The sequence below is a fragment of the Ceratotherium simum genome, chromosome 24 (assembly GCF_057802395.1).
Source record: "Ceratotherium simum simum isolate JZ-2026a chromosome 24, ASM5780239v1, whole genome shotgun sequence".
Taxonomy (NCBI): domain Eukaryota; kingdom Metazoa; phylum Chordata; class Mammalia; order Perissodactyla; family Rhinocerotidae; genus Ceratotherium; species Ceratotherium simum.
The window spans coordinates 4,022,090-4,041,031 of record NC_141923.1 but is presented as its reverse complement, the minus strand read 5'-3'; the positions used below and the strand labels follow the sequence as shown (position 1 = coordinate 4,041,031).

At 37.2% G+C, this 18,942-nt stretch overlaps 1 protein-coding gene across 2 annotated transcripts in view; it reads left to right on the top strand.

Annotated features, from left to right (window-relative positions):
- Window positions 1-18,942, top strand: part of RCOR1 (REST corepressor 1) — a 127,101-nt gene that overhangs the window by 70,299 nt on the left and 37,860 nt on the right. Inside the window, exon 3 of one of the 2 annotated variants that reach the window (XM_087447907.1) lies at window positions 10,425-10,508. The exons of the other annotated variant lie outside the window; for it this stretch is intronic. Coding sequence (XP_087304033.1) covers window positions 10,425-10,508 — 84 coding nt within the window. The remainder of the gene's footprint in view (window positions 1-10,424; window positions 10,509-18,942) is intronic. 2 annotated transcript variants of the gene reach the window in all.

Here is an 18,942-nt window from a genome sequence, read left to right as displayed (position 1 = left end):
CTGGGCTAACATCCGTGCCCATCTTCCTCTACTTTATATGTAGGATGCCTGCCACAGCATGGCTTGATAAGCCATGTGTAGGTCTGTGCCTGGGATCCAAACCCAGGAACCCCAAGCCGCCAAAGCAGAGCATGCAAACTTAAACCACTATGCCTCCGGGCTGGCCCCTTGGCATTCTTCAGTTTAACCATTGGACTTAGATGTGGTTTTCTTTTTATTCATCCTGCTCAGTGGACATAGTTCTTAAGTCTGTGGATTCATGTCTTTCATCATATTTGTAAAACTATCAGGTTTTTTTTTTTTGGTGAGGAAGATCAGCCCTGAGCTAACATCCATGCTAATCCTCCTCTTTTTGCTGAGGAAGACTGGCTCTGAGCAAACATCTATTGCCAATCCTCCTCCTTTTTTTCCCCCAAAGCCCCAGTAGATAGTTGTATGTCATAGTTGCACATCCTTCTAGTTGCTGTATGTGGGATGCGGCCTCAGCATGGCCGGAGAAGCGGTGCGTTGGTGCGCGCCCAGGATCCGAACCCGGGCCGCCAGTAGCGGAGCGTGCGTACTTAACCACTAAGCCGTGGGGCCGGCCATAAAATTATCAGGTTTTATTGCTTCAGATATTGCCTCCTCAAATCTATACTCTTTTTCTGGGACCCTGAGTAGACATATGTTAATCTTACTGTTTGCATCTTCCATAACTGTTAACCTGTCTTTTATATTTTTTATCTTATCTGTTTGTTGCATTGTGGGTTATGTTTTAGATTTATAGTTCTTCAACAGCATCTAACCACCTGCTTAATTTATCCATTGAGTTTTTTGTTTCGACAATTATGTTTTTCTTAAAGTAGGAGCTGGTTTTTTTTCAAACCGTTCTGGTAATTTTTGATGCTGTTTTGTTGCTTACTCATTCTGGTAATTTTTGATGCTGTTTTGTTGCTTACTCATTTTTGTGAGTCCAACTTCTATTTCTGTAAACATTTCGTATGTATTTATAATTGTGTTTGTCAATTACAATATCTGAAGTCCAGTATCTACAAACTCTCACTGATAGTGTTTGGCTTGAGTATTTGTCATCTTTGAATGTGAGCTCATATTGGTTGATATGACTGTGGCAATCTGAGAGCCTAATTCCCCGGGAAAGCTAGCTTTTTTATTCGTTCTGCTAGGCCAAGGAGAGTAAAAGTGGATAGTCTTGGTTTATAGTTATAGGTTTTAAAGTTGATTGTTTGTTGTCCAAGTGTTTTTAGGCACTAGATCTGTGGTAATGTGCCTCACTGTAATTACAATATAAAATTGTAAGAGTAAGATCACATTTACTGAAACTGAGTGTGATTTTGCTTTCTTTATTTCCATTATAGTGGATGTCCCTGTCAGAGCCCAGAGTTCTTAAATTCTGAAGATGTATTTAGTTACTTTTTATAAGTAATCAGTGCAGGTTTTCCCATTTTTAGGAAAAGAACAACATAAGAGATAAAATTATTATGAAATGATTCTTCACAGGTTTTAAAAAATGAATTTCCTTTATTTTTCTTTAAAAGAAATGTAATTGCAAATGTACTATTTGAATGCATCCTTTTGATGAAAAATCCATCCAGTAAGGAAATACATGGAGCAAAATCACAAGTTCCACCCCACCCACACCCCCGTCCAGTGCCCCACTTTTTCCTAGGAATTATCCACTATTTAAATTTACAGAGTGGGTTGTCTTATCTGCACTTTGATATTTTTGCTTTTTCATTCATTTATTCATAAAGAAATATGCTAAAAACAATTAAAACAAGTATCCTCACTTTTTTTGTGTATGAGGAAGATCAGCCCTGAGCCCTGATCTGCCAGTCCTTCTTTTTTTTTTTCTTTGCTGAAGAAAACTGGCCCTGGGCTAACATCCGTGCCCATCTTCCTCCACTTTATATGGGACGCCGCTGCAGCATGGCTTGACAAGCGGTGCATCGGTGTGTGCCCAGGATCCGAACCAGTGAACCCTGGGCTGCCGCAGTGGAGCGTGTGCACTTAACTGCTTGCGCCACTAGGCTGGCCCCCTCACTTGTTTTTTATAACAGCTTTATTGAGATATAATTCACAAAATGTGTAATTCACTTGTTTAAAATGCACAATTTAGTGGTGTTCAGTATATTGACAGACTTGTGCAACCACCACTATAATCAATGTTAGACCATTCTCATCATCCCATAAAGAAACTCTGTATCCATTAGCAGCCACTCCTCATTTCTCCCAAACACCCCGCACCCTCTGGCAACCACTAATCTACTTTCTGTGTCTATAGAGTTGCCTATTCTGGATATTTCATATAAATGGAATCATATAATATGTGGGTTTTTTGTGACTGGCTGCTTTCACTTAGCATCATGTTTTCAGGTTTCATCCAAACTGAGCATGGATTAGTACTAAATTCCTTTTTATGGCAGTATAATATTCCATCATATGGATAAACTACATATTGTATGTATACTATATATTCATTCATCGGTTGATGGATGTTTGGATTGTTTTCACTTTTTGGCTGTTACGAATAATGTTGCTGTGAACATTTGTGTACAAGTTTTTATGTGGACATATGTTTTCATTTTTATGGGTTATATACCTAGGAATGGAATTGCTGGATTATATGGTAACTCTATATTTAACCTTTTGAAGAACTGCTATACTGTTTTCCAGAGTGGCTATACCATTTTACATTTCCATCATTCTAGACAAATAATCCCATTAAGAAATGGGCAAAGGATCTGAATAGACATTTCTCCAAGGAATATATACAAATGGCCAATAAGCATTATCAAAGATGTTCAACATCATTAGTCATCAGAGAAATGTAAATCAAAACTGCAATGAGACACTACTTCATACCCACTGGCTAGAATCAAAAGTCAGATAATAACAAGTGTTGGAGGAGTTGTGGAGAAATTGGAACCCTTGTATACTGCTGGCAGAAATGTAAACTGTAAATGTAAATTTTTGCTCTGGTCCCAAACAGTTGACAAATACGCAATGCATTATAGAGTGCGAAATAACTAATTCATGGTTTCAGGGCAGACCAGAAAATATGCTAGAAGAGTATTTCCCTTAGTGTGGGATAAGGTGAGTTTAAATTAGAACACAGGGGCCGGCCCAATGGCACAAGCGGTTAAGTGTGCGCACTCCGCTGCAGCGGCCCAGGGTTCGCCGGTTCGGATCCCGGGTGCACACTGATGCACCACTTGTCAGGCCATGCTGTGGCGGCGTCCCATATAAAGTGGAGGAAGATGGGCGTGGATGTTAGCCCAGGGCCAGTCTTCCTCAGCAGAAAAAGAGGATTGGCAGATGGTAGCTCAGGGCTGATCTTCCTCACAAAACAAATACATACATACATACACACATAAATTGGAACACAGACACTCTATTAGGTAACATCAGATCACCCAGTGAAAACTTTCTTTTTAATTGTTTTTAAAAATGTTTTGAAATTTTACAAATATAAAAACTACAGAAAATAGTATTTGCCTACTTACCAAACAGATTTGGTACAGTATTACAGATAACAGCCAAAGCAGGATCATTCTCTCTTCGAGTGGCTATTACCTGCTTTTTTATATCCTTATTGTGTACATTTTATAGTTTCAATGTATGTACCCCCATAACCTGTAGCATCATTTTTATATTTTTAATATTTACCTTAAGGTATCATACATTTCTTTAACTTGCTTTTTGTAATAAAAATTGTTGATATCTGTAGATCTAGTTTATTTTATTTTCTGTGTTTAATGCCTTTGAGTGCATGTACTGCAGTTTAGCTGATTCCTGTTGATGGTCTTTTAAGATTTTTCTGAATTTCAGTACCATAAACAATCCTGTAGTGACAATCCATATCAGTCAGGGTTCTCCAGAGAAACAGAACCAATAGGTTTCTGTGTGTATGTGTGTGTTTAGACATTTATTTTAAGGAATTGGCTTATGTGATTGTGGGTGCCCAGCAAGTCTGAAATCTGTAGAGCAGCTCTGCAGGGAGGAGTTGAGGCTTCAGTCTGGAGGCACAGTTTGTTCTGGGAAAACTCAAGTTTTGCTCTTAAGGCCTTTCAGTTGATTGGATGAGGCCCATCCCTACTATAGAGGTGCTTTACTTAAAGTAGAGTCAACTGATTGTAGATGCTAACCATAACTACTGAATACCTTCACAGCAACACGTAGATTAGTGTTTGGTTAAATGACTGGGTGCTATAACCTAGCCAATTTGGTTAGGTTAAATTGGTTAAACCTAACCAATTTAGTGTAAGTTGACACATTAAATTAAGCAACACACTATCCTTTCATGTGTACATCTTAAAGAGTCACTAGGGCAGGGACTTGCAGACTTTTAAAAATCTTTACTAATAGTTTATACACATACTTAATGAAACAATATGCTGGTGTTTATTCTTTCTTTAAAAAATGCTGGTTAGGACCCAATAAACTAGTTTCAGTAGGACTGACCTGCAGTTCGGAAAACATTGCTGTTGTATATGGATTACAGCTAGAAATGGATTGCTGGGTTGCAGGGTCTCCATACTTCATGATACACTGCCAACTTTCTCTCTAAAGTAGTTGTACGAATGTACGTTCCCAAGTAGTGTGAATTCTCTTTCGTCTTCCCCTTGACAGCAATTGGTAATTTTGGTTTCCTTGTAATCCTTTGACTTACTTCCAGGTAGGTGTGGGTTTATTTTTTAAGGTTTTTAACACTTCGTAATCGACTTTAAACAAGGAGGGCAGCCTTGGAGTTAGCAACTTCAGCAGACATCAGCATCAGCATCAGCAGAAATGAATGACATTGCTTTGTTTTCATTGTATTTGTATTCTTCAATTTACATACAGCAAAATGGACTAGTTTTTGGTGTACATATTTGTGAGTATTAAGACATGTGAGTATTAAGACATGTATAGTTTCATATATCCACCACTATAATTGGGATACAGAACAGTTCTGTCTCCTAAACAATTACCTCATACAATTCTTAACCTTCCTCCCACTCCTAACCCCTGGAATATTGATCTGTTCCCTATCCTTATAGTTTTCTGTGTTCCAGAATGTCATATAAATGGTATCATAAAATATTGAACCTTTGAGACCAGCTTATTTCACTGAGTATAATGCTTTTGAGATATGGCCATGTTGCTGCATGTATCAGTAGTTCATTTATTTTTATTGCTGTGCAGTATTCCGTTGTATGGATGCACCACAGTTTATTTTCCATTTATCCCTTGAAGGACTTGATTTTCCCCCCCAGTTTTTGGCAATTGTGAATAAAGCTACTGTAAATAATTGTGTACAAGTTTTATTGTGAACATATGTTAATTCTATAGGGTACATGTATACCTAAGACTGGGATTGTTGGGTCAGTCATTTGTTAAATATATTATATCTTTATAAAAACTCTGAAACTTCCCTGAGTGGCTTTATCTTTTTGCATTTTTGCCAGCACTGTATGAGAGTTTCGGTTACTCCTTATTCTTGACAATAGCTGGTATTGCCCGTTTCTTGTATTTTAGACGTTCTAATAGGTATATATTGGTTTCTCATCATGGCTTTAATTTGCATTTCTCTAATGGCTAATGATGTTGAGCATCTTTTATGTGCTCATATGCCATCTGTATATCTTCTTTGGTGAAGTGGTTGTTCAAATCTTTTGCCCATTTTTTAAAAATTGGATGATTTTCTTATTGTTGAGTTTTGAAGTTCTTTATATATTCTGGATACAAGTCCCTTTGTCAGAAATGTGATTTGCAAATGTTTCCTCACAGTCTACAGTGTCTCTCTTTTTTTTTTTGTTAGGAAGATCAGCCCTGAGCTAACATTTGATGCCAATCCTCCTCTTTTTGCTGAGGAAGATTGGTCCTGGGCTAACATCCGTGCCCATCTTCCTCTGCTTTGTATGGGACGCCACCACAACATGGCTTGACAAGTGGTGTGTCAGTGTGCGCCTGGGATCTGAACCTGTGAACCCTGGGCTGCCGAAGCCAAGTGCACGGACTTAACTGCTACGCCACCGGGCCGGCGCCTCCAGTGTCTCTTAACAGTGTCTTTTGCAGAGAAAAGTTTTAAAATTTCGATTAAACTCAATTTACCATTTTTTAACTTTTATAGATTGAGCTTTTGGTGTCATGTCTAAGAACTCTTTTCCTAAACCAAGTTCATGAAGTTTTTTCCTAAAAGTTTTAAGTTTTACTTTTATATCTGAGATCCATTTTAAATTAAATTTTTATAAGATGTGAGATATAGGTTGAGGTTCATTTTGTTTTGTTTTGTTTTGCATTTGGAGATCCATTGTTAAAATACCCTTTGTTGAAAGGAGTACCTTTTCTCCATTGGATTACTTTTGCACCTTTGTTACAAATCAATTGACCATATTTATATGGGTCTGTTTCTGGAGTGTCTTCTGTTCCATTGTCTATGTGTCTATCCTTTCGGCAATACCACACTGTCTTGAATGCTGTACCTTTATATAGTAGGTATGAAAGTAGAATGATGCGAGTCTTCCAACTTTGACCTTGCTATTCTGGCCCCATTTGCCTTCTCTTTTTCTCTGTCTATCCTTTTGTCTGTTCATATCAGTATGAACTCATAGATTGTTATTTTATTACTGTCATTTATTTTGTTGCTCACTTGTCCCAGATTTGGCCAATGGGAGATAGATCTCATTTTTTGAACACTTTCTTACCTTCTGGCATAACAAGATATTCCAGGGTCCTCTTGTACATTTCCTGTCCTAGCCCTGGAATCAGCCATTTTTCCAAGCAGACCTAGTTTCTTATATTGGAGAATGGTATTTAGAAACCAAGATCTGGGAGCTATATGTGCTCATTGTTGCTGGATTGTCATTGCATCAAGGCGTCTCGGTGGACAGAGCTGGGAAATAAATGTATGTATGTATGTATGCATACAGGTATACACATGTCTATGTTTCTATTTATATTGAAAACTATAAGTTCATAGTGTTACTGTCAATTCCTGTCCAGCACCACAAGATTCTTTCTAGCCTGCCCCTTTTTGTATTTGTAACTCTTTCACTCAGCATAATTATTTTGAGATTCAGTCATGTCGTGTGCTTAAACAGTTCATTCCTTTTTATTGTTGAATTTTATTCCATTGAATGGATATACCACAATTTTAGGAAATTGCTAGACTTTCCTCCCAAAGTGGTAGTACCATTTTACATTCCCACCAGTAGTGCATGAGAATTCTAGTTCCTCCATGTTATCACCAAACTTTGGTATTGTCAGTCTTTTTAATTTTATACTTTGTAATAGGTATGTTGTGATATCTCACGTGGTTTTGATTTGCCTTTCCCTAATGACTAGTGATTTTTAATATCTTAACTTATGCTTATTTGCTATTCTTATACTTTCTTTGGTGGCATGTTTATTCAGATCTTTTAAACAATTGAGTTATTTGTTTCTTATTGGTGAGTTTTGAGAGTTCTTTATATATTCTGGATACAAGACTTTATCAGATATATGATTTGTAATTATTTTCTCTTGGTCTCTGGCTTGGCTTTTCATTTCCTTAATAGTAAGTGTCATTTGAAGAGCAGAGGTTCTTACTTTGGATGAAGTCCAATTTATGAATATTTTCTTTTATGGATCATGCTTTTGGTGTTGTATCTAAGACCTTCTTTCTCAACCTAAGGTCTAAAAGATTTTCTCATATTTTTTTCCAGAAGTTTTATAATTTTTGGTTTTACATTTAGTTTTGTCATCAATTTTGAGTTAATTTTTTTATCTGGTGTGAGGTATGGATCCAAGTTAATTTTTTTTTTTTTTTTAATAAGAATCTCATTTGTTCTGGCATCATTTGTTGAAAAGATTATTTTTCTCCTTTGAATTTTCCCTTTGCACTTTTGTGGAAAATCAGTTGATCCTGTATGTGTGGTTCTGTTTTTGGTTTTCATTCTATTACATTTATTTCTCTATATGCCAATACCACACTGTCTTGATTACTGAATCTTTGTAATTAGTTTTGATTCAGGTAGTATAAGTCTGCCAATTTTGTTCTTTTTCAAAGTTGTTTTCGCTATTTTAGGTACTTTGTATTTCTGTATGAATCCTAGAATGTTTGTCAGTTCCTACAAAAAAGCATACTGGGCTGGCCGGCCCCGTGGCTTGGTGGTTAAGTGCGCGAGCTCCGCTGCTGGCGGCCCGGGTTCGGATCCTGGGCGCGCACTGACGCACCGCTTCTCCGGCCATGCTAAGGTCATGTCCCACGTACAGCAGCTGGAAGGATGTGCATCTGTGACATACAACTGTCTATTGGGGCTCTGGGGGAAAAATAAATAAATAAAAAGAAAAAAAAAGCATACTGGGATTTTAATTGGGATTGCATTGAATCTGTAGAGCAGTTTGGGGAGAATGCTATCTTCATTATGTTGAGTCTTTTGATCCATATACATGGTATATCTCTCCGTTTGCTTAGATCTTCTTTAGTTTCTCTCAGGAATGTTTTATAGTTTTCAGTGTATATGTCTTCTCAGATCCCTAAGTATTTCATATTTGTTGGTACTATTGAAAGAGGTATTCTTTAATTTCAATTTTTGATTAATTGCTGGTATATAGAAATATAATTGATTTTTTACATTGATCTTGTTTCCTGCAACTTTGCTAACCTCATTTATTCTAGCAACTTTTTATGGGTTCTGCAGATTTTCTACATAACTGACCATGCTGTCTATGAATAAAGATAGTTTTAATTCTGCCTTTCTAATGTGGATTCCTTTTATTTCTGTTTGACTTTTGATTTTTATTTGAAATACAGCAAGTCTGTATTCCATGTGGGGTCCCTCCCCACACATATCTTTGTTGACTTTATTTCATTTTTAGATTATGTCTAGCATTAACATTGTTCTAAAAGTCAGAACTGTATAAACAGGTATACTCATAGGTAGTCACTCCTTTTTTGTCATATTCCTGTCTCCCCATGCTTTATACCCTGTTCCCACCTATCACCTAAATTCAACCTTTAATCGTGTCTAATTCATAGTATTCACACTTTGGGTCTTTCGCTCCCACCATTCCATCGTTTTTCTTTAAAGTAACTGCCCTACAGATTTTACCAAAAGTGTAGAAATTCTTTATAAAACCTAGAACACATTGATAGACAAAATTAAATAAAAGATTAGAGATCTGGCAGTTTTGTAAAAGTAGGAATTCTTAAACCATGCTTTATGAATTTTCTAAAAGTGTGTTTATATTGGCTTGCGTGTGTGTTTATATTGAGTTAAACTTTTTTTTCTGGAGAGTGGGGTCCATAACTTGCATCATATTTTCAGAGGAATTTATTTAAAGAAAAAAAAAAGGTAAGAATGCCTTCAGGATGAATGAGTTTGGGCCTAACCAGTGTAAAGGCTGGTTAGTGAGCCTCTTGTCTCTTGAGTCTTTTGTATCTTTTGAAGATAACGTTTTAAATGTCTCTGTTGTAATATATGACTGTTACTTGTGGTTAATCCAGTTATACATGTCACTCAACGGCTGGCACTTGTAAACCTTTTGGCCTACTGTTTTGTATCACAGGTTTTTAAGAATTTGAATGTGCTTCAGAAGTTTCCTTTCAGGTTAAATCCTTTTAATGTTATTCTTTTTTTTTTTTTTTGTGAGGAAGATCGGCCCGGAACTAACATCTGCCAATCCTCCTCTTTTTTTGCTGAGAAAGACTGGCCCTGGGCTAACGTCCATGCCCATCTTCCTCTACTTTATATGGGACGCCGCCACAGCATGGCTTGACAAGCGGTGTGTTGGTGTGCGCCCAGGATCCGAACCAGTGAACCCTGGGCCACCGCAGCGGAATGTGCGCACTTAACTGCTTGCGCCACCGCTCCTTTAATATTATTCTTTAATAAAGTTGAAAGAATCTCTGGATTCCTGTTGTCAAGTCACTAAAAAGTTACTCTGGCAGAGAAGGGTAAGGGTACTCAAAGCACACATGAAGAATTCATATTTTAAAAAAATCTTTGAGCTTGCCACATGGGGCTTCCCTTTTAAGATGTCCCATGTCTGAAAGCAGAGCATCATAGTGTATAGTGCTTAAATCCTTGGACACTGTAGCCATTCTGCCTGAGTTTAGTTCTGACTGCGCCTTCTACTAGCTGAATGACCTATTTAGTTTCCTCACCTAGCAAATGAGAATAATAATTACACCTACCTCATATGTACCCATTTGTTAAATAAGTAAAGGTAAAGTAGAAAAAGACTTAGGAATAGAAATGTTTCAGCCAACTTCAGAGCCTCCTCCACCCCTAGCCTCACCCTTTGATGCTAAGTGTGTGGGTTCCCTTGGGGCAGATTTCAGTAAAGGATGGGTGATGTCATCGTGTTCTGAGGTTTAAAAGACCACAGTGGTAATGTTAATCATTGCTTGTTATGTCTGTTAAATTATAATAAGAATTTTCTTTTTTATTTCTATCAAGCCAAACTAGCAAGACGCAGTCAAGAACGAGACAATCTTGGCATGCTGGTCTGGTCACCTAATCAAAATCTATCAGAAGCAAAACGTAAGTTTTAGAGCACCTTTATTTCCCACCTTTCTTATTTTGCAAAGTTTTAAAGTCAACTTTGTAGCTAAAAGTTCCTGCATATATTACATTTATCATACATTTTTTAAATGAATAAAGAGTTTAAAAGTGTGCATTTCTTTACTGTGGCCTTCCATAATGATTTAAAGATTACTAACCTTTGGTTTGGTAATCTACTTTTTAAAAAATGCTGTACAAGCTAATATTGGAGCAACTAGGAGGAAAGGCTCAGAGTGGAAAGAAAATTGTAAGGCAGTATGTAACACCCTTAGCTGGGAATTTATATATTTATAAACACGAAGAGTTGAACAAATTTCTAATTTGAAGGATTACAAAGGGCAAATGTGTATTATTGGAAACAGGTTTTATATATAAGACTTCAGCCTAGCTGGAAGTAAAACTTTTGAACTGTCGATTTGTTTAGAATTTTATTAGGATGAATGTTCTGAGCTATCTTTGATTTTCTTTTAGGAGGATAGGGGTCCTATAGCTTTTAGTAATATTAATTATATTTTCAGAGTTTGCTTTTTCAGCTTTTCTGTCCTCTCTGCTCAAATAATACCATGCAAGAATAATTTTATATCTGATTTATAGACTGATATATTTTATATTTTATCAGATATATTTTATATCTGATATATAGACTGATATATGTCTTTGCCATTTTCAAAGTTTTTGTTTTCTTCATAACTTAAAAGAGAGAAGAGAAACTAAAACCCCTTTCTGTTAATTTTTCAGTGGGAGTCCATGGATGGAATTTATGGGGATTTGTGAACTTGAAAGTCACATGCAAAGTTTTTTGGTATATGTTTGTTTTTCTGGAAAAAAGGTCATTGGATGTTCAAAGGGGTCTTTGACAAAAACAGGTTAAGAATCAATGCTCTAAAGAGTGGTAGGGCTTAGAAAACCATCAATGGTAAATGTTCATCAGGAAACTCCTAAATTGTGAATAAAGGCTGGAACTCTTAGGCTTTGATCAGGATTTCCCAAATTGTGTTTTGCAGTATTAAAATAGGTATTAACAGGTTTCCACCAAATAAGTGTGAGAGATGATGCATATTAAATATCCTCCTCTTGTATATTCCACATCTGTGTTAGCATAACTAAGGTGCAGAGAGCTCGTATGGTGAAGAAACGTTTAATTTTGACCGAGAAGAAACATTTTTTTTTTTTTTACTATACCTTCCATGGAACGCTGGAAATTGAACTACTCTTAGCAGTGCAAAACGTAGCAATAATAAAATAATCTCAGTGTAATCAAGTTTTAAAGTATCATAATTTTTCCTGCGTCAGGCTGCTGCTTGATGAGTTTATAATGGAAAAGAGAAGAGCAGAAGGAAGTGTATTGGCATTTCTGATGTCTTTACTGTGCTGGGGAAGACCTTTTAAGTATTTTCTGTTTGTGTTTTTTTCTCCTTTGAGCACTTGTAGTAACTTTCAAAAGCTATCTATTTCATTTTTTGAACATGTTGTTCTTTCTAACAGAGAGCTGAATATCTGCCTCCCTGTACTTTTTAAAGCTTTGTTTTTCTATACTCTGCTAAGTAAGTTGGCTTCCATATGAGTCTTTTAGATGTTCAGTCATCCTACCTCCTTTAGTGTCCCAGTCCAAGTTAAACCTGCCTAGTTGCTTCAAGTGTTTTTCAGATGGTTTGATTTCCGGGTCTCTTTTCATCTCTGTTGTCCTCCTGGATATGTTGTAGGTGATCACAATGCCCATCTTAAATTATGGTACCCAGTACTGAATATTAAGAATAGTGACGGACTGGCCCGGTGTCACAGTGGTTAAGTTTGCGTGTTCTGCTTCTGTGGCCCAGGGTTCACCAGTTTGGATCCTGGGCGCGGACCTACTCATCGCTCATCAAGCCATGCTGAGGCGGCGTTCCACATGGAAGAACTAGAAGGACCTACAACTAGGATATACAACTATGTACTGGGGCTTTGGGGAGAAAAAAGAAAAAGAGGAAGATTGGCAACAGACGTTAGCTCAGAGCCAATCTTCCTCAAAAAAAAAAAAAAAAAGAATAGTGAGCATTTGTTGAGCCTTTATGCCAAGCACTGTACTAAAATACTTTCCATGCTCCTATATCATTCCGGCTTCACAATAACCCAAGAGGAAGTTTTTTTTTATTTTGTGAGGAAGATCAGCCCTGAGCTAATGTCCATGCCAATCCTTCTCTTTTTGCTGAGGAAGACTGGCCCTGGGCTAACCTCCGTGCCCATCTTCCTCCACTTTATATGGGACACCGCCACAGCATGGCCTGACAAGTGGTGCCTCAGCGTGCGCCCGGCATCTGAATCCCTGGCCGCCAGCAGCGGAGCGCGTGCACTTAACTGCTAAGCCAAGGGGCCGGCCCCTCCAAGAGGAAGTTTTTATCCCCATTTTACAGATGACATTCCACAATTCAAAGAGGGTTGTGAAACTAACACAGTAAGTGGTAGAGCCAGTGGTAGTGCCCAAGTTTGCTAACTTCACCCTGGTTATGCTCTCACTGCATCCCTCAGGTTGAGTTCGTGAAGTCTCACTCCTCTCTTCCTTTCAGCCACCTTCCTTCTGTTATTACAATTCAAGATTATATTAGTACTTTTTGCTATTGTATTACCTGTTGGCATCTTTGGAGTCAGAATTTAATTTTAATATTATTTTATTTTTCCTAGATGTTGAAGAAAAGAGTAGAATATGAGAAGCTAATAGCTTTTAAACAATTGTATTGCCTAAAATAAATTTGCAGTTTTGATGTAGGGCCTGCCAGTATTGGTTAAAACTTTAAACTTTTAAAACCAATCTAAAAGTAACATTTGTATATTGTTGGAGGTTCAGAAGACACAGAAAAGTGTAAAGAAACAGCTCACCCATTATTCCATCACCCAGAGATAACTGTTGTTAAACATTTTGGGATGTTTTTCCATCCTTTTGTTCCCTTCTGTGCATATTTATATAAGTGAGATGATGACATTTCTATATATGTTGGTGGGTATATGTCTGTGTTTTGTCTTCCTGAACATTGGCCTAAGCATTTCTCGCATCGTTAAAACCTCTTGTAAACATTTTAAATAACCATGTAGTATTCTATCATATGGATATATCAGTGTTTTGAACCATTTTTCTGTTGAAAATTTAGGTTGTTTCTAATTTGTTGCTGTTGTAAAAGAAGGTTGTAGTGAAAAACTGAATCACAGAGCTGTGTCCTCTTTTTCGTTTTGTTTTTTGTTGTTTTTGTTACGTTTTTTAGTATTTTTTTAGGGTACATCCCTAGGAATAGAATTGTGGGTTGATGGGAATTTGCTTAATTGCTCAAGTGCGAGGATGTGAACATAGGGTGGCTCTTTGTGAGTTAGGGTCCTCTTAGTAGGTGCTCCTTTGTAGAGCTTTGGTAATCATACTTCTTGACTAGTCGTCTAATCATAGTTAGGCCTTAAAATGTAATTATAGTGTTAATGCAAACAAGTGTACACAATTTGTTCTCTTTGCCGTTTATCATTTCTCCCTCAGCTCCCCTCCCAAGTATACATGTAGGCAGAAAAGAAGTCTTTTCTGCTTGTCTTTCTGCTTTATTTTGAAAGAATCTGGAAGTCTTGGTTGTCCAAGATTGATTCTGAGTTTATGTAGAAATAGGAGATTTGGAACATATACAGATTTCTAGTAGATATCCGTGTGTGTAAGGGTGTCTGTAGATCCCTGGCTTTTCCGATGTTGGTTTCTTCCTTCTCAAGTAGCTGTCTAGAGTTCTGCCTCTTAGGGTTATTTCAAGTTTACAAAATTATTTTGTGGTTATAAAAATAAATGCTATTGTAGAAATTTCAAACAATACAGAACGTATAATGTAGACAGTTAAAGTCCTCTCATCACTTTTTACAATGTAAATGCTTTTCCTATTTTTATACATATTAATATATGTTTATGTATTTTTATCACAAAGTATGAGTTCAGCAATTTGCTCTTAATATATCTGGGCCTTTGTTCTATTCCAATACGTTTACAATTGCCTAGTTTTTGACTAACAAGTATGGGTGTACCATAATTTAGTCTTTTTTTTTTAAACAAAATTCCCTATCGATGCCTATTAGAAATCTTTTAGTTCTTTTTTTTAAACTCGTTTTTTAAAAGCTGTAGTGAACGTTTTTAGGATAAATCTCTAGAAATAGAGTTCCTAGGTCAAGGAGCAAATACATCATTTCTCCTTTTTTAAATAGAGTTAATTTTTAGAGCAGTTTTAGATTCACAGCCAAATTGAGCAGAAAGTACAGAGATTTCCCATATACCCCTGCCCCTACACGTGCACATCCTCCCCCACTGTGGACATCCCTCATCAGAGTGGTACATTTGTTACAATCAGTGAACCTACATTGATACATTATTATCATCCAGAGTCCATAGTTTACATTAGAGTTCACTCTTGTGTTACACATTTTATAGGTTTTGACAAATGTATCATGACAGGTATCCACCATTGTAGTATCATACTCAATAGTTTTCCTGCCCTAAAAGTCCTCTGTGCTCTACTTATGCATCCCTCCTAACCCCCTAACTCTTGGCAACCACTGATCTTTTTACTGTCTCCATAATTTTGCCTTTTCCAGAATATTGTATAGTTGGAATCATTCAGTATGTAGCCTTTTCAGATTGGCTTCTTTGACTTAGTAATAATATACGTTTGAGGTTCCTCCATGTCTTTTCATGGCTTGATAGCCCATTTTCTTTTCAGTGCTGAGTAATATTTTCATTGTTTGGATGTACCAGTTTGTTTATTGATTCACCAACTGATGGACATGTTGGCCAAGTTTTGGCAGTTATGAATAAAGCTGCTATAAACATCTCTGTTCAGGTTTTTGTGTGAATGTAAGTTTTCGATTCCTTTGGGTAAATACCAGGGATCAGGATTGCTGGATCACGTGGTAAGAGTAGGTTTAGTTTTATAAGAAATTGCAAAACTGTCTTCTGAAGTGGCTGTACCATTTTACATTCGCACCAGCAGTGAATGAGAGTTCCTGTTGCTCCACATCCTTGCCAGTATTTGGTGTTGTCAGTGTTTTGGATTTTAGCCACTGTGATAGGTGTATAACTTATTTTCTTTCAAACTAAAAAATAATACATACTAAATAAAATAAAGTAGTGAAAAATATCCTACGTCTCCCAAGTTAACCACTGTTAGGTTAATTTTCTGGGTGTCTGTTAATCCCTGTAAACCTATCTTGTTTTTTTTTTAAATGGTCAATAATATGGGTGTTTCATGGTTTAAGCATTTTTTTTTTTTTATTGTAAGGAAGGTCAGCCCTGAGCTAACATTCATGCCAATCTTCCTCTTTTTGCCGAGGAAGACTGCCCCTGGGCTAACATCCGTGCCCATCCTCTACTTTATATGGGACGGTGCCACAGCATGGCTTGACAAGGGCTGCGTCGGTGCACGCCCGGATCCGAACCTGCAACCCCTCAGGCCGCCAAACCGAAGCGCGCACTTAACTGCTGCGCCACCAGGCCGGCCCCAAGCATTTTTTTTTTTTTTTTTGAGATGAGGAAGATTAGCCCTGCTGACATCTGTTGCCAGTGTTCTTCTTTTTTCTTGTTTTTTTCTTCCCAAAAGCCCCAGTACATAGTTGTGTATCATAGTTGTAGAGGTGTAGCTCTTCTGTATGGGATGCCGCCTCAGCATGGCTTGATGAGTGGTGAGTGGGTCTGCGCCCAGGATCCGAACTGGCAAACCCTGGGCCGTCGAAGTGGAACTCGCGAACTTAACTACTATGCCACCGGGCCAGCCCCAGTTTAAGCATTTCTAAACAGTGTGGCAGAGAACGTCGTTGAATTGGGATTGCTAGGTCAAATGGTACATACATTTAAATTTTATAGGTTTTTTAAATTTTTCATCTAAAGAGTTGTATGAGTGTGCCTATTTTCCAAAACCTCCCTAGCATTGGATATATTTTTTTTTTGTTTAAAAAATTTTTTGTTTTTGTTTTTTTTGGTGAGGAAGATTGGCTCTGAGCTAACATCTGTTGCCAATCTTCCTCTTTTTGCTTGAGGAAGATTGTCCCAGAGCTGACATCTGTGCCAATCTTCCTCTATTTTGTATGTATATGGGACGCCTCCACAGCATGGTTTGATGTGCAGTGTGGGTCTGCGCTGGGCATCTGAACCCGTGAACCCCGGACTGCCGAAGCGGAGCACGTGAACTTAACCACTATGCCACTGGGCCAGCCCCTAAAAATTTTAATGATTTTTAATTGTGGTAAAATATACACAACATAAAAATTACCGTCTTAACCATTTTTAAGTGTACAAATCAGTGATATTAAGTACATTCATATTGTTGAGCAACCAGCCTCCATAACTCTTTTCATCTTGCAAAACTGAAACTCTGTACCCATTAAACAACAACTTTACATTTTCCCCTCCCCACGGCACCTGGCAGCCACCATTCCACTTTCTGACCCAATGAATTTGACTGCTCTGGTTACTTCATATAAATGGGATCATACAGTGTTTGTATTTTTGTGACTGACTTATTTCACTTGGCATAATGTCCTCAAGGTTCATCTACATTGTAACGTGTCACAATTTCCTTCATTTTTTTGGCAGAAATATTCCATTGTATGGATATATCACATTTTGTCTGTCCGTTTATCCATCAATGGACACTTGGGTTATTGCCACATTTTGGCTATCATGAATCATGCTGTTGTGAACATGGATGTACAGATATCTCTTTGAGACCCTGCTTTTAATTCTTTTGGGTATATACCCAGAAGTAGGATTGCTGGATCTGGTAAATTCTGTTTTTTAATTTTTTGAGGCACCTTCTTACTCTTTTTCCACAGAGGCTGTACCATTTTACATTCCAGTCAACAGTGCACAAGAGTTCCGATATCTCCACATCCTTGTGTACACTTGTCATTTTCAGTGTTTCTTTTTTTTTTGGATAGTAGCCATCATAGTGGGTGTGAGGTGGTATCTCTTTGTATGGGCATATTAATTTTTTTTTAAACTTTGCTGTCGGGCCGGCCCTGTGGCTTGGTGGTTAAGTGCGCGCGCTGCGATGCTGGTGGCCCGGGTTCGGATCCCGGGTGCGCATCGAGGCACCACTTCTCCGTCCATCCTGAGGCCGAGTCCCACATACAGCAACTAGAAGGATGTGCAGCTATGACATACAACTATCTACTGGGGCTTTGGGGGGAAAAAGTAAAATAAATAAAATCTTAAAAAAAAAAAAAAAAAAACTTTGCTGAACTCATAGGAAAGGATTTCATTAATCTTTACTAAGCCTGAGCATCTTTGTCTTTTGACCTTTTAATTCTTCTATAAAAAATCAGTCAAACCTTACATTATTTTTTGTTTGATTTGTTTTTTAAAAGTTATATTTAAATTTATTAATCTTATTCATGGCTTCTAGTATACTGTCATGCTGAAAAGCCCCCTTCCTTGCAAAATATTACAGACCTATATGCCTATGTTTCTTCTTTCTTGTCCTTTTCTCATTTAAATCATCATTCTATCTAGAATATTGAATTCTTTTCCCCTTTACTTGTATTAAACTCATATATATATATATATATATATACACACACACACACACACACTTTGGTCTATATCTGGCCTCTTGATTTTGTTTCATTGATCTATCTATTGATTCCTGATTTGGTACCATTTTTATTCTTTTCAGTGTTCCTGGCTCATGTATTTATTCTTCTAGGTGAATCTTAGGCTCATGATATCAAGTTTTCTCCAGAAGTGTCTTGACTGGGCTTTTATGAATTTGAGTTTATTTAGTGAGAATTGATTCCATTCACATTTTTGTTAAGCAGCTTTGTGTACGTGGTAATGTCAGGAGTGAGGAATTCAGGAAGCTTATATTCTAATGGAGAAAGAGTGAAAAAATGAACATGTAAACTACAAATAATTTGTATGCATTTCCTCTAGTCCAACTCTTTCTTTTTAAATGTGAAAAACTGGAGTCAAGGGAAGTTAAGTCAAATGATTAAGGCCCCACAGCTAGTTAGTAGCCAAGTTTGGCCTAGATCTCTGGTCTCCATACTGCATTTATTACACACGTCTGCTTTCATGTGCTGCTTCATCTAGTAAACTATAATTAAATACTTAAAGCATTACTGATATTACACTAGTTGCCTTTGGCTGTCTCTAAGTAAAACTTCTTTAATGAGAGATACAACCTTTGGGGTATGCCTGGAAAATGTGCCTTATAGAGACACGTTTCATGTAGAGGAAATGTAAAAAATTCCAGTTAGCATAGATGAGAACAATAGGATTTAAATAGTGTTATATTAAATGATTGTGGAAAATTACTTGATGAAACAATGACATGAGATTTAGGGGACAAAGGAGTGAATGAAGGTTGAATCATGTAATGGAATCTGGAGGTTGGGCAGACAGTGAGGGTAACTGAAAAATGTTCACTAATTG